This window comes from Larus michahellis, chromosome 8, assembly GCF_964199755.1.
Source record: "Larus michahellis chromosome 8, bLarMic1.1, whole genome shotgun sequence".
NCBI classification, from domain to species: domain Eukaryota; kingdom Metazoa; phylum Chordata; class Aves; order Charadriiformes; family Laridae; genus Larus; species Larus michahellis.
This window is the reverse complement of record NC_133903.1, coordinates 39,036,451-39,048,996: the sequence shown is the minus strand read 5'-3', so window position 1 is coordinate 39,048,996 and position 12,546 is coordinate 39,036,451. Positions and strand designations below refer to the sequence as shown.

Below are 12,546 nucleotides of genomic sequence, written 5' to 3'. Positions count from 1 at the left end.
CAAACAATAGGCTCTACTGTACATTCTTTGTGCCCTCAAAACCATCTCTTATTTCAAAGGGAATTTGGCCTAGCTGAAAGATTAGAACCAAACCACCTTTTTTATCTCCTTGAGCTACCTATTGTAAACTGAAGAGACAGTTGTTTGCTATTTTTTTATATATATACATATATATGTAAAAATGCATTATTTATTTTTTGTATGGAAGGAACACTGATCTAATTTCCCAATTGTTAAAGTGGCAAGTTAGGCTCTGTATACTTCAGTATACGTCTATTTGCATAAAGGCATTGCCATTAAAAGGTACACACACATCTATGTTAGTGCACAAGAACATTATTTGTCTTAAGGTTTGTGTGTGCCTTTATTTGGTATAGTAGATTTTAAAAAAATCTCTTATTAAGAGCTTTGGCCCAGAGAACAAGAAAGGGAATGTTAGAGTGTGCTCTTCTCCAATTAGCAAATCAATGCATATTAAAACAAAAATACCTGGAATAAACCTGAAGCTGCAAACACAGCAGGAAAGCAAATGAGATGCTGTAGCTATAAGCTTAACAACAACAACAAAAAAAGTTTACTCAAAAGTGGCTAAACATAGCTGAAGTAATAAAATGTTATTAACCAAAGGGATCTGACCTTGAGGCTTTCTTGCTTAGACAAACAGAAATCCTTTGACCTAAGATCATCTTTGCTCTGCTTATCTTGTTGAATTCCCTTAATGAATACCTTGTGTCAATGAGAAGGTTTAGGGAAAGAAAAAAGTCGTATAGACAAAGCAGCATTTTTCCAAACTGGCATAGATTTCACATTGAGGGCCCACGGACCCCTAGAACAGGTTGCAGTACTGTAAAATTAGTAGCTTTGTCACATGTAGCAAAACATGCTATAGAAGATCCAACAGGCTGTGTTTACCCATGCATTGTGTGCACATATACACACTCACACACACAGTGGCTTCCCCAAAAGAAAATCAGTCTTTTTTTAGTTTTGTTTTTTCCTGTAGAAAAATCTCTCCTCATTTTTTTTTTTTTTTTTTTTTTTACAAAAGCAACCAAACCAGTCCTTCTAACTTTCAAAAGCTGGTGTCCACACACAGTCCTTTGAACCTCTCTGCACTGCCATGCTGCTCCCCAGGCGCGCTCCCCCCGCGGTTAGGTGGCACTGCTGCTGGAACAGGGGGTGCTCTGCGTGCTGCCAATGCTGTGCGCTGCACTGCTGTTCTCCGAGGCTGGTGGGGATGTAGGGACCTGCTGCCTTCCCGCTGTTTCCCCTGGGGGAAAGGGGAGAGAAAAAGGGGGGTTGGGAGAAGGGAAATTGAAAGTGTTAGTTGTCATAGAAAAAAAAAATTAATCATCCATTCCTTCCCAATCTTCCTCTTCTGCTGGTTTGTATTTCCATGCAATGAATATCTTGGGTGACAGACCTCAAACAGAGTACTGTTGAAAATGTGACTGCACTTTGGCACCTTGGCATTGCTATGCACATGGGGAAAATAACACTGCTGTTTTCTTAAGCGTTTTAAAAGCAGCTGATGGAAACTGCCAAGACAGACACTGTCCATCTGTTGTCAGCTGTCACTCAAATGGGTCCCCATTAGATGACTCGGACCACTTTACAGCTTTGCTGTTTCATGGAAAAAGGCCAATGAAATGTAGGCTTTCGTTTTAATGCCAGTTTATAGAGCAGCATATTTACTGCTGAAGACAATGTTCCTCAGTCAGCTGGATACCACATATCCTGAGATATGGCCAGTTTTCTTTGTGTAGAAAAACAACAGGCTACCTTGCAAGCTTTACTTGATTTACTCCGAATATAACATGCAGGAAGCTCCCCTATAGCTACCACAGTATGTACAGCACTGTACCTATGTATGTACAGCACCTGTAGTGGGAACAAGTCTCACCGTTTCTTGTTAATTGTTTACTGATGATAAATTAAAAGCCCTTTGTTTTTTGGATTGCCAAATCAAGCACTAGGAGTTAAAGCCAGATTTATGGCTCCTCATAGAATTTAGATTTGCCTGCTCTCCTCACACGCCTTCCGCACCTGTGGCTGGGATGCTATGGAAAAAATCCGGCTCTCAACTAGCACGGAAGTAAAAATCGCACCGTTATGTGAATGCCCAAAAGATCATAATGAGGCCATGTAGGAAACCATAACTGATGCATTTTTTAAGTTACTGTGCTCCAATCTGCAACCTTAGTAATATTAAAAAATAGCCTCTTCAAAAGAGATGGCAAGACTAAGTTTATATATCGTGCACTGTAGCTGTCCCCTCCCTTGAGCACATCTCTCAGGATGTGAACCCGTGGTCTCAGGACAGAGACACGGCCAGAGTGCTGCTGCTTGAGCAGCAGACCAACGGTGGCAGCCAGCACCAGCACGGCTGCTTTCCCAGCAAAGCAGCAAGACGGAAATGTTTTGCCGGACCATGGGCAGGAACAACTGGGAAAAATCAAAGGCTGGTAACATCTCCTGCCTCATGAGTTTATAGCAATGCAGATCTCCTGCTTCACATTGCCCTAGGTTATCCGAAACCTGACACCACGAACCAGGTCTGCAGAGTCCAATTTTTCTTCCCTGCTCAGGATTTGGTAGCGCTCCTGCTCCCCAGTGATTGCTTCGGTGACAGGTTGAAAGCCAGAGGCACAGCCTGCATCCAGAGGGTTACAGAGCTGGGACGAGCCAGCTTCCTCCCACAGGAGCTGCTCTGGCACATCCCCATGCCCCGTGTGCTGCTGCCCAGCTGCCAGAGCCCGAGCTCCTCCGGAATGCGGCCGGAGAGGAAGTGTGCCTTTAACACTTTCTGTCTCGGGCCAGAAAATGTCCTTCTGCAGGCTGCTCAGTATTCAGAGGTCTGCTGCAAACAAGGGAGGTCTGAGGATTTCTCACAGCAGAGGCTGCAAGTGCTCTTTGTAATAGAAACCAGCGGGTTTGCTGCTAGCTCACGCCGCAGCTCTAAGTGCACATAAGGCCCCACAACGCACAGATCTTGCCTTACACCCCACTGCTTTAGGAATGGGGAGGAACGAAAGGATGGGACAAGACAGAAAAACAACAAACTAAACCACTAAACCACATTGCCCAGGAGGCCAATGAAACGTTTAAAAAGAGGGTCAGGATCTCACTCTTGAATTCAGCACTAAGTCCAGCATTTACTCTTGTGAGCAGATTTTGACTCTCTTTTTCCCAGCGTAAGAAATCACTGTGCAACTCATCTACTGCGCAACTCATCCATGAGCGGCAGATTTCTGCTCACACGCAGCAGGTCAGAATCTACCCCCAGCCATCTGCAAACAAAATGTGCTTCAGCTCTAACTTGCACTGGAAACAACTTTGCAGCCCATCAGAATAAACTGTATAAAAATCAATGTCTGTGTCATGGTGCTGTAAAAGCTTTCATAAGCCTTGTTTGGATGTTTTCCCCTCCCGACTTGCTCCCTTCTCCTCCAGTTGTTTGTGTACAAGTCTTCCTTCCTTTTCTACTACAGGAGATATTTATAAAGGCAGTGATAAGCAAACTCCCTTTCATTAAAGCAAAACACAGGAACACAAACATCAGCAAACAGCAAGCCGGTGGCGCCCGGCCCGCGACAGGGCCCGGAGAAGCCACGGTGGCCGCCCCGCTCCCCTGGCCGGGCCCCCGGCCGCCCTCCTTCCAGCTCAGCTGTCACCCATCTCACAAACCACATGACTGCACACAGCTCTGCGTCAGTCTCAGCACGGCAACACAATCTGTACGCGTTTAACCATAAATTCACTTATAAGCTAAACACATGCTGTTTTTATTTTATGGCGAAGTGGCAGGCGCAGTGCCGGAGTCCCCTTGCAAGCCCAACAGCTTGCTCCACTCCTCCCGGCTCCTCTGGAAAGCATCTTCGGAGGCACCTTCCCTTCGGTTTGGGATGGGACCCCCCTTCCCCCTGCTGTAATTCAGTTGCCTCTGCAGCACCTCATTTCTAGAGCACGACCAGCAGCTCTGATACACCACAATCTCCTGTGGGACTATAACAAAGTCTCTATGTCCTGAGTGAAAAAAAATCCAAATCACAGTGACATTATGAACACAGACTAGCAGCTACATTTGGACTGGCTGATTTTTCCTACGTTTTATTTCCTCAACACCTAGCTAATCTGTAGCAAATTATTTTTAAGAATATTCATGAAAAGGATGTAGAGAAATGTAAATTATCACTGAAGAGGCATTCCCCATCTGTCTCTCTCATGTAAACAGCTTCATGCATCTCATGTTACCGAACCAGAACTGCTCGAATTGGACATGTCTCATCTATTGACAGTAAACAAGCTTTTACCCATCTGAATGCAACAGCATGCTCTTTATTATTCACACTTAGGAAAGCTGCCAGTTGTACTCCCTGTCCAGGAAGTCTGAATGTTTGCTTTTCTATCTCCATTTGCCAAATATAATTGGTTGCTATGTCAGTTTATTTTAAATCAGATCCCATAAAAAAGGGAGAAGTGGGGGAGGAGGGACGCTTTTAACTTCTCAGATTTTGGAACATTTTATCCTGTTAACTTCCAACACTGCCTGGAGAAGAAGGAAAGCACGCTTTCTAAGTGAATGAAGCAACTGATATTCTCTGTAACACAGCATTCATTTTACTTGGTTTAGCAGCCTCATTAACTAATGAGACTTGTGCATGTCCCTTCCTAAACACAGTCAATTATCCCTATTAAGGCAGATGTTTCACTGGCAGATATTTACATCGTTAAATTTTGAAGGGTTTCTGCATCCGTCTACACCACAAAATTTTTGCTTCTTCATGAGCCTCCCAGGTAAATTGGGCAAATTGTGGCAAATCTCTGCTACCTTCCCTTTGTTATTGGGTCCTCTCTGGGCAGAACCAACACCGCTATGGAAAGCTTTCAGCCACCTTTCACGTCCTTTAACCAACTGGAGAAAGGATCAAAAGTATGGAGTCCTTTGCAGAAAAGTCAGCTAAAACTGCTCCTCCATTGCCATAATCCTAGCTTCCCCCTTCCTCTCTTCCTCTACTGCCTGTGTATCTTAGGACATCTGTACTCCATGCTGAACTGTTGCAGACAATCTAGAGCATTTTAAAGCACATTCTTCACCAGCAGTAGCTTTTGTCCGTGCTCGGAATATCACCAAAACACAGTTTTAGAATGAACTCATATTTTCCAACCTTTGGTCTAAATCACGTGTTAGAAACCCAGGGCTACTTGCAACAAATGGTGCGATTTCAGAACACAATTCAGCAGTGCATGAATTCTCTAATGGCAAAAGACAGTCACTCTGTAGATGAAATTTAGATTATCTTTTTTCCCCCCTCCTTTTTTTAAATAAAAGCCTGCAGCCAGCTCTAAAATGTTTCCACTGCAGCTGGATTATCTTGTCTGCCACAGCAGTCATCTTCTAAGAGACTGTCCCTGCCAGAGCCTTCACTGCACTGTGCCGCAAATTGTGCTTTGTAGATACAAGACGTTATGCACAGAAAAGTCATGTGCACAGGAACACAGGTTCACTTTCACAATCCTTTGAAAATCTGAACCAGATTACTTCACAGATATTGTTTTTCATTTCTGTGATTCTCTGATCTGATGAGATACAATGTCCCCTTCGTTTTCTTCTCCTTTCTTACTTCTTGTCTGGCCTTTTCTTCCAGTTATTTTCATCTCTCAACTACAGAGCCAGAGCAGCTGCCCCCTCCACTACTTGTACACGGTCACTATGACTGATGCACTTTGTTAATATAATTCTTTTAATGGGATTGGTCCAAGTCCTATTGTTGCTGAAGGATTTATCATGTTGGCTTCCCAGTGTTCCTTGACTGCTGACACACAACATGCATCTCTAGATGGTTCTGTGTATGAACAGAGATTGAACATCCACAAATGCAGGACCAACGATATTAATTTATCAATTGTTTCAATTTTTTGTGAATAAAGGCTACCTATTTGGAAATTATCTTCTCAACTTACACATTTACTCATTGAAATTGCACTTACTTTTCTTTCACAATGTTTCAGTAGTATATGCGGCAGAATTATACTATTTATACATATTAGCACAACCTTTAAATTTTCCACATTTGCCTCAATTCCAAACAAGCTTCATATACAGCTGATGCATTGAGAAGTATTAAACTGCTTACACAAAGTTGTACTGCCAACTGGAAAAAAACCCACAGTTTTTTTTTCCAAATTAGCATAAGCTCCTGGGTCATATTTACAGAAGCTCTGACCTGACAGGGCCGGATTCTCACTCCTAAACAGCTTCCATGAGGTTTTAGACACTGAAAGAACCCTGCAGCGGGTTACGGGAGAATCCCAGTGTTCCAGAGCCGCACAGGTTTGGAGTAATTGACCTCACATTCTCCCCACCTCCCAGAGATCCTAGCAGGGTCTGGCGAGGTCAAAAGTGGAAGTAGCTGGAGTCCAGCAACGCTGTAGCGATCCTGAGATACTCTGTAATCCATAGCAGACAAGGTCAGAGGCTGAAAATCAAGGCCCGATCAGTGTCCAGTCTTTGTACCACCTTGCAGATTATGTGCAACAAAAAGCTCCCAAAACTCCCTCCTCTTCCAATACAGTATTATATTTCTGCTAAGTTAGTTTAGTATGGAAAAAAAAATTCTGAGGAAATACTAAAAACCTATCTATGCATAAAGGTTGCACCAATTTAAGCACATTCCTGGTAATTTGGTTGGACGCTATTGAGATTACACACGGATTCTTCCAATTTAATGTAACAGTTGAAGAACGGAGGAATAAATAATTAGGGCAAAAATTCTATGCAATCAAGGCCCAAGAAACATTTCCAAGTCTAGTTATATTCCGAGTATGTCTATGTAAATACAGCATTCTCTTAGCTATTTGGACCACTCCTTGTGCTGATCACATCACATTCCCAGTCACATCAGCCTAATTTAGTAACTGCAAAAAATTCTGAAAAAAAGGAGTATGGGAAGCAAAAGGGATCCATTAACTGAAATATTAACTAAATTTGAAATACAGAGATGCTACTAATGATAATGCACAAGCCAGGAATAGTCAGTTTTACTCATGTCCCAGGTGAGTTTTCAAGATTCGCGTTTAAAATTATTTTAGTAAATTTTAAATCATATTCATAACACGTAACACCTCCCTTTAGGGAAGGGTGGGTATCAATCTGCTGATACGCACCAACAGGCTCAAGGGAGGAGTTGCTGGAAAACACCCTAATAAGAACAGAGAGCAGGAAAGAAAGTCCCGGATAGCCATTGCCGGCCCCCCTCCCCTTTCCTCCCACCTTGCAAGAGTTCACCACGTTTCCTGCAGCATGGTCTGCACTGAGGTCTGTAAGAGCCCTCATACTTACCCGTGTGAGAGTAGATAAACCAGAGTGCTCCTGTTAGCAGGGCTCCAATCACAAACGCCGCAAAGGCAATGCCCACCACAGTCAGCGTGTCCAGACCGTAGAACACAGCTACAAGTTAAACACACATAACAAGGAGTTTTTATTTTCAGTAGCAAATACTGTTTTGCAAAAATTCACCCTTACACTTTCATGGAAGAGTTTTTTTAAAAATTCATAGTTAATTAACCACCATTTTAAGGAACGGACTAGCAGATTTGCATCAAGGAAATAAAAGTGATGCTTTCAGAGACTGGCTTCAGTCCAACCAACTGTTCCACATCACAAAGCAAAACCCCATCTCAGCACACCCAAATCTGGAAAATGTTGCAAAAATTAAGCACTTTCGGTTGGCTGTTAATAACTCGCTTGCAATTAAATATCCATTTATCTTAAAAATGTGTTTTAAAAAGGCTGAGATTTTTGGCAAAAAGTGCTTTTCATTTAAATACCCTAACATTCAAGCAAACTTTCCCCTACATCTCCTGCAAGTTCAGTCTGAAATCTAGGTGGAGAACGGAACTGCTGTAAAGAGGGAAGAAATGCCAGCAAAAAGTCAGCGAAAACATAAATAGAAACAATTGTTTTTCACATTTGGCAATGCTTTCAATAACTGAAATTAATTCCAGAACACAAAAATAGAACCACACACACACACACACGCAAATCACTTTTGAGGGGAGAGGCCCTTTTGCAGGAACCACAGCATCTGGTTCCATGTGTTGCCCCCCAGTGTTAAACCATGCAAACAGAGAAACTTTCAGCTTTTGTGATTTTTGGTGATCAGAAATACTTCAGAAAATAATAATCAGTCCTTTTGGACTGACTATAAAATAATAAGCAATCATTTCGGGAAGCTGTTTCTTACAAAATTGATTTCTAGTTTCAGTATTTTTAATGTCTCCCAGTGCACAAAATGGCTTAGGCCAGTGAATAACATTTTACTGACTAAGCTGGCCAGGAAATGAACTGACTGGATCTTCTCAGTAGCATCCTTCAGTGGATTTTCAGTTCTCAGAATGCAACCAACACCCTCACTTTACACGTTCCTGCAACCAGCAGATGTCCCTATGGACATCCCCCAGCCCAACAGCTCCTGAGATCCTCAGGGCTGTTCCCCTTTTGACAAATGTCTTCTCCAGCAGCCCCTGTTGGCAAGGGTCTTCAGGACCCATTTCGGGGTGCCAGCGATCAAGTTTGTATATGCAACACCTGACAGACAGTGGCTTAGAAGGTTTTTCTCTTCTTTCTTCTACGAGACTATTTCTGATTCCTTTGGTCGCCTCTGGTCATTTTAAATGCAAACAGAAAAGACTCTCCTAAACTCAACTATTTTTTCCGCAAGGCACCAGGCAATGTCCTCTCCTCTTAGGAGGAAACTCAGGGGAAAGGAGAAAGTCATATGGAAGCTGAAGTGGCAGAAGGATAACTTCTTATATCCCTTGCTATTCTGAGCAAATTTAGTCCCAAAGACATAGGGACAGGAGCAGAGGAAAAAACGCTTCTTTGCACTTCCTCTTCTAATCTTCCCTTTTCTCCATTCATACTTGGTTTTGGCTACAAATCATCTTCATCTTCCTGTTTATTATTGTCTTCTAGTGCCGCTTCTCTCTTTTCTTCCCTTCGTGGGTCAGTAAGTGACCCTGGTTAATTCACTACACCAAGACAACAGAAAAAACAAAAGAAGTTACTCCGTCTCAAGTCAGTGATCTCATCTACTGCACGACCTGTAAGTGCTGGTGCCAGATGGCTGGATGTGGCGAGCTGCAGTGCAGGGTAGGAGTGAGGCATGGAGTAGGACACAGCAGCTCCCTAAGATGGCATTGCTGCTGAGACCCTGGTACGGAGAAGCAGTGGCCTCAGCCAAGGAGGGGGAAATAATACAAACACACACCTCCCCCTGCAACTGAACTTGCTAAGGCTGAGACTCTCAATGGTGTTTTCCCAAATTTGATTTTCACATGTGCAAAAGGTCACAGCCCTTCTCTCTAAATGCTGATGGGAATCTCTCAATAAGCAATACAGCCAGAATTCTGTTCTGTCCCAGAATTTCACACACACACACAGAAAACTTGAGGATAATTTTCTTCATTGATCTAATAATTTCTAGACAAACATTTTAAGGCTTAACAGAGATTGGTTCAAGAGTTACTTACGTGGCTGTCTCACATTTGGCTTTGGAAGGGAAGGATCTAAATCTAAAAAAAAACAAAACCAAAACCACAAAACATTAATCAGGCAGAGTTCCACACACAGCCTACAAACTATGCAAGCAAACTTGAGGATCTGACCTGACAGAAAGATGTTAATTGTAATTCTTACAACCCAGGAACTTCAGGAAAACCATTCCAAATTCAGTAATCTTGCTCAGCTCAGAAAAATTCTACTCATATATTAATCATTCCTCGGAGGAACGTACCTGCAGTATAGCTCATGCAACGTACATTTTGCTGGCAAGTGCACTGCAACCTTTCCCACCCAAGATGCCACCAGGTCTGACCTGTGGTGATTCTGGTTATCCCTATGTGGTGCTCTTCAAGAGCACAGATTGCAAAGGCTGGTTTAAGGTTATTACATTCATCTGACTACTCGTTAATCACAAACATGAGATACCAGCGTGCTAAATCACAAAAAAAAACCCCCAAACCCAAAAAACCCACCAAGCACTGACCATCACCTCTAAAGATAAGTCAGTGTTATGGCATGATACACCCTGCTTTGTCCAAATTGCATGAATATGTGTTGATTCAAACATTTTCCTAAGTCCTCCTTGGTATTCTGTCTTGGAAGTTGTGTGGTTTTTTTGTTTTGTTTTTTTAATTATATATAGGAAATAAAAGATCACAGCTATTCTATCAAAGCTATTATTCTTGGCAAGTATATCAAATATCATCATCATTATCAGCATGTAACAGAAAGACACAAGTAAACACATGTTAAAAACCAAAGAATTTTCCCTTCTTTTGCTTCACTGGCTTCTCTTATCTTTCTCCAAAAATGTCACCTCAAGCAGAAGAGCCAGAGATTCTGGCTTCAGAGCTGAGGACCTGTTTGGTTAGCTGCAGTTTGCTTCTGGATTGCCCAGTAACCTGGGGATCTCATTTCAATTCTGGCCTATCTGAGTATGTTCAGTGCAACAGCTATAAAAGGATTTGACAAGACGGTGCCCCAATACTTGTTTTTGCATCTTTAGCAACTGAAAAACAAAGTTTAATTGCTATGTAAACATAGTGACTCAAAAACATGGAAAATAAATATCTTTATTTAAAGTATTCTTAAACCAAGACTACAGCCTCTAACTTCTTAAAACCCAAACGGCAGAACTAAACTGCCAGCAATATCCTACAAGATCATTAGGCTCTGAGACACACGTGCCTACAATATCCAAAAGAGCATTTCCTTCTTAAAAATGCATTATTGTCACTTGTTCTAACACATCAGTATCTCTTCCAGGTCACTCTTGGCAGGATGGCAGGAAACAGGTGGAACAGTAGTAGGAAACAGGTGAGAGCAGAGAGAGGTGGGGGGGTGTGTGCATGCACAAATAAGCTGGAAAGTCGTCAGGCGCACTTAACAGCAAAAGCATAACTGAATGCAAGATTTGTGAGGAGGGCTGGACTGAAACCAAGGAGCACTGAACAGTACAAACATGGGTAAGGGCACTATCAGATTGTCCAAACACTCCACTAGCATATCCCAACTGCCAATAAAATGCCTTCTGAGCTGAGAGGAGAATGAATTTTCCATGCTTATTCTGTCATTGGCTTCTCTACAGAGAATATAAAGTCTGCTAATTAATGATAGGCTGTGTAGTCCATTATCAATTCTCCCCACTCCTCCAGTTCTTACATGTATTTTAATGTGGTTTGCTCAAAGCAACACAGAAGCAGTGCGAATCCTTGAGGTCCAGGAAAAGCATCTAATTTAAAAACATCAGCAGCCAGCCTTTAGAAATTATCATGATAGCAGCACTTGTTAGCTGCTCACTTGACCTCCATTCTATGACCTTATTTCCTTTTGCTGTAGAAGTAATAATATAAAGTTTCCACACTTTGCAAAAATCTAAGCAATGAGACAGAAGAAAAAGTATTTTCTAGCATTTAAATGGCCATCCATATGCCTTTCACTGAAGTGGGGGAGAGCACGTGTGTGAAATGCAGGAATGCAAAGGTAAAGAATGTGGCTTGAAGTTAGGTTTCAGACATTTCCACTGGCATCTACTGCAATAATGTAAGCAACTGAGCTTGTAAATAACTAATAAAATTAGGAGGGGAGGAAGAGTTATTCTCATTTAGATACACAGTTGTGATTTCTGTTACAGTCAATGACAGTCATAAGCTTACACCTGAAGAAAAAAAAGTGACACTTTTGCAATGACCAGTGTGTTCTGACTTTTGAAGTGTCAAGGGCGTGACTTCTACGTTTAGCTTGGGGAGCAGATCCAATGGCAGTAACTCACGCAATATGCTTTACAACAATGAAAGCTGGCCTGCTCACATGAAAGAAAATGAAGAACGCCACCTCTGAGATGCAAATTCTCCTTTTCAGTAATGCAATATAATTTCTCCTCGTATCTTAGGTTCATGTATTGGCCAACAACGGCATCTGGCTTTTAAAAAGGGGTTGCTAGATTCCTTGCAGAACAACTGCATACCAACAAAGCTACGTTGTTCATGCGCCACTTTGTATTATGCCTGAAAGCTGTGATACGCTGGGGAGATTTCCACCAAACATCCCACAATTAGACTAAATCACTCACAATGCAACAAAATACTCTATTACACTGTTGTCTTGTAACTAATCTTTATAAATTTAGCTCATCTTTGCACACTAAGACCTTGTGCCTCTGACAAAGACAACATTCTGAGTGGAGCCCAAGATGGGAGCTGCGCACAATGCTCCACACATCGGAAGGGCAAGAGAGCTCAGAGTACGAGTCTGTCTATTGAAAACTGAACTTCAGTTCCAGGATTTACTCATTCACAATAGAATAACCACTGAAAAAAAAAAGTAAAATAAGAGCTTTGCAGAAAGAAAAAGCCCAGAATTATGTCCAAAGCACAGCTTTAAATGTACCACTTTGACACATCAAATACTTGCCTTTAGATCATAGTGGATTTGATCTGTATTAATAAATTTGTAAAAAAAACCCAACCATGAGCTGACTT

At 42.1% G+C, this 12,546-nt stretch overlaps 1 protein-coding gene across 2 annotated transcripts in view; it reads right to left on the bottom strand.

The window, feature by feature from the left end:
• Positions 1 to 1,002: 1,002 nt before the first annotated feature.
• The window catches only part of TGFBR3 (transforming growth factor beta receptor 3), a 121,188-nt gene continuing 109,644 nt past the window's right edge, over positions 1,003 to 12,546 (bottom strand). For both annotated transcript variants that reach the window (XM_074596862.1, XM_074596863.1), the window contains exons 15-17: positions 9,535 to 9,576; positions 7,343 to 7,450; positions 1,003 to 1,270 (exon numbers count right to left, since the gene is read on the bottom strand). In XM_074596862.1, the coding sequence (XP_074452963.1) occupies positions 1,152 to 1,270; positions 7,343 to 7,450; positions 9,535 to 9,576 (269 nt within the window). In that variant the 3' untranslated portion in view covers positions 1,003 to 1,151. The remainder of the gene's footprint in view (positions 1,271 to 7,342; positions 7,451 to 9,534; positions 9,577 to 12,546) is intronic.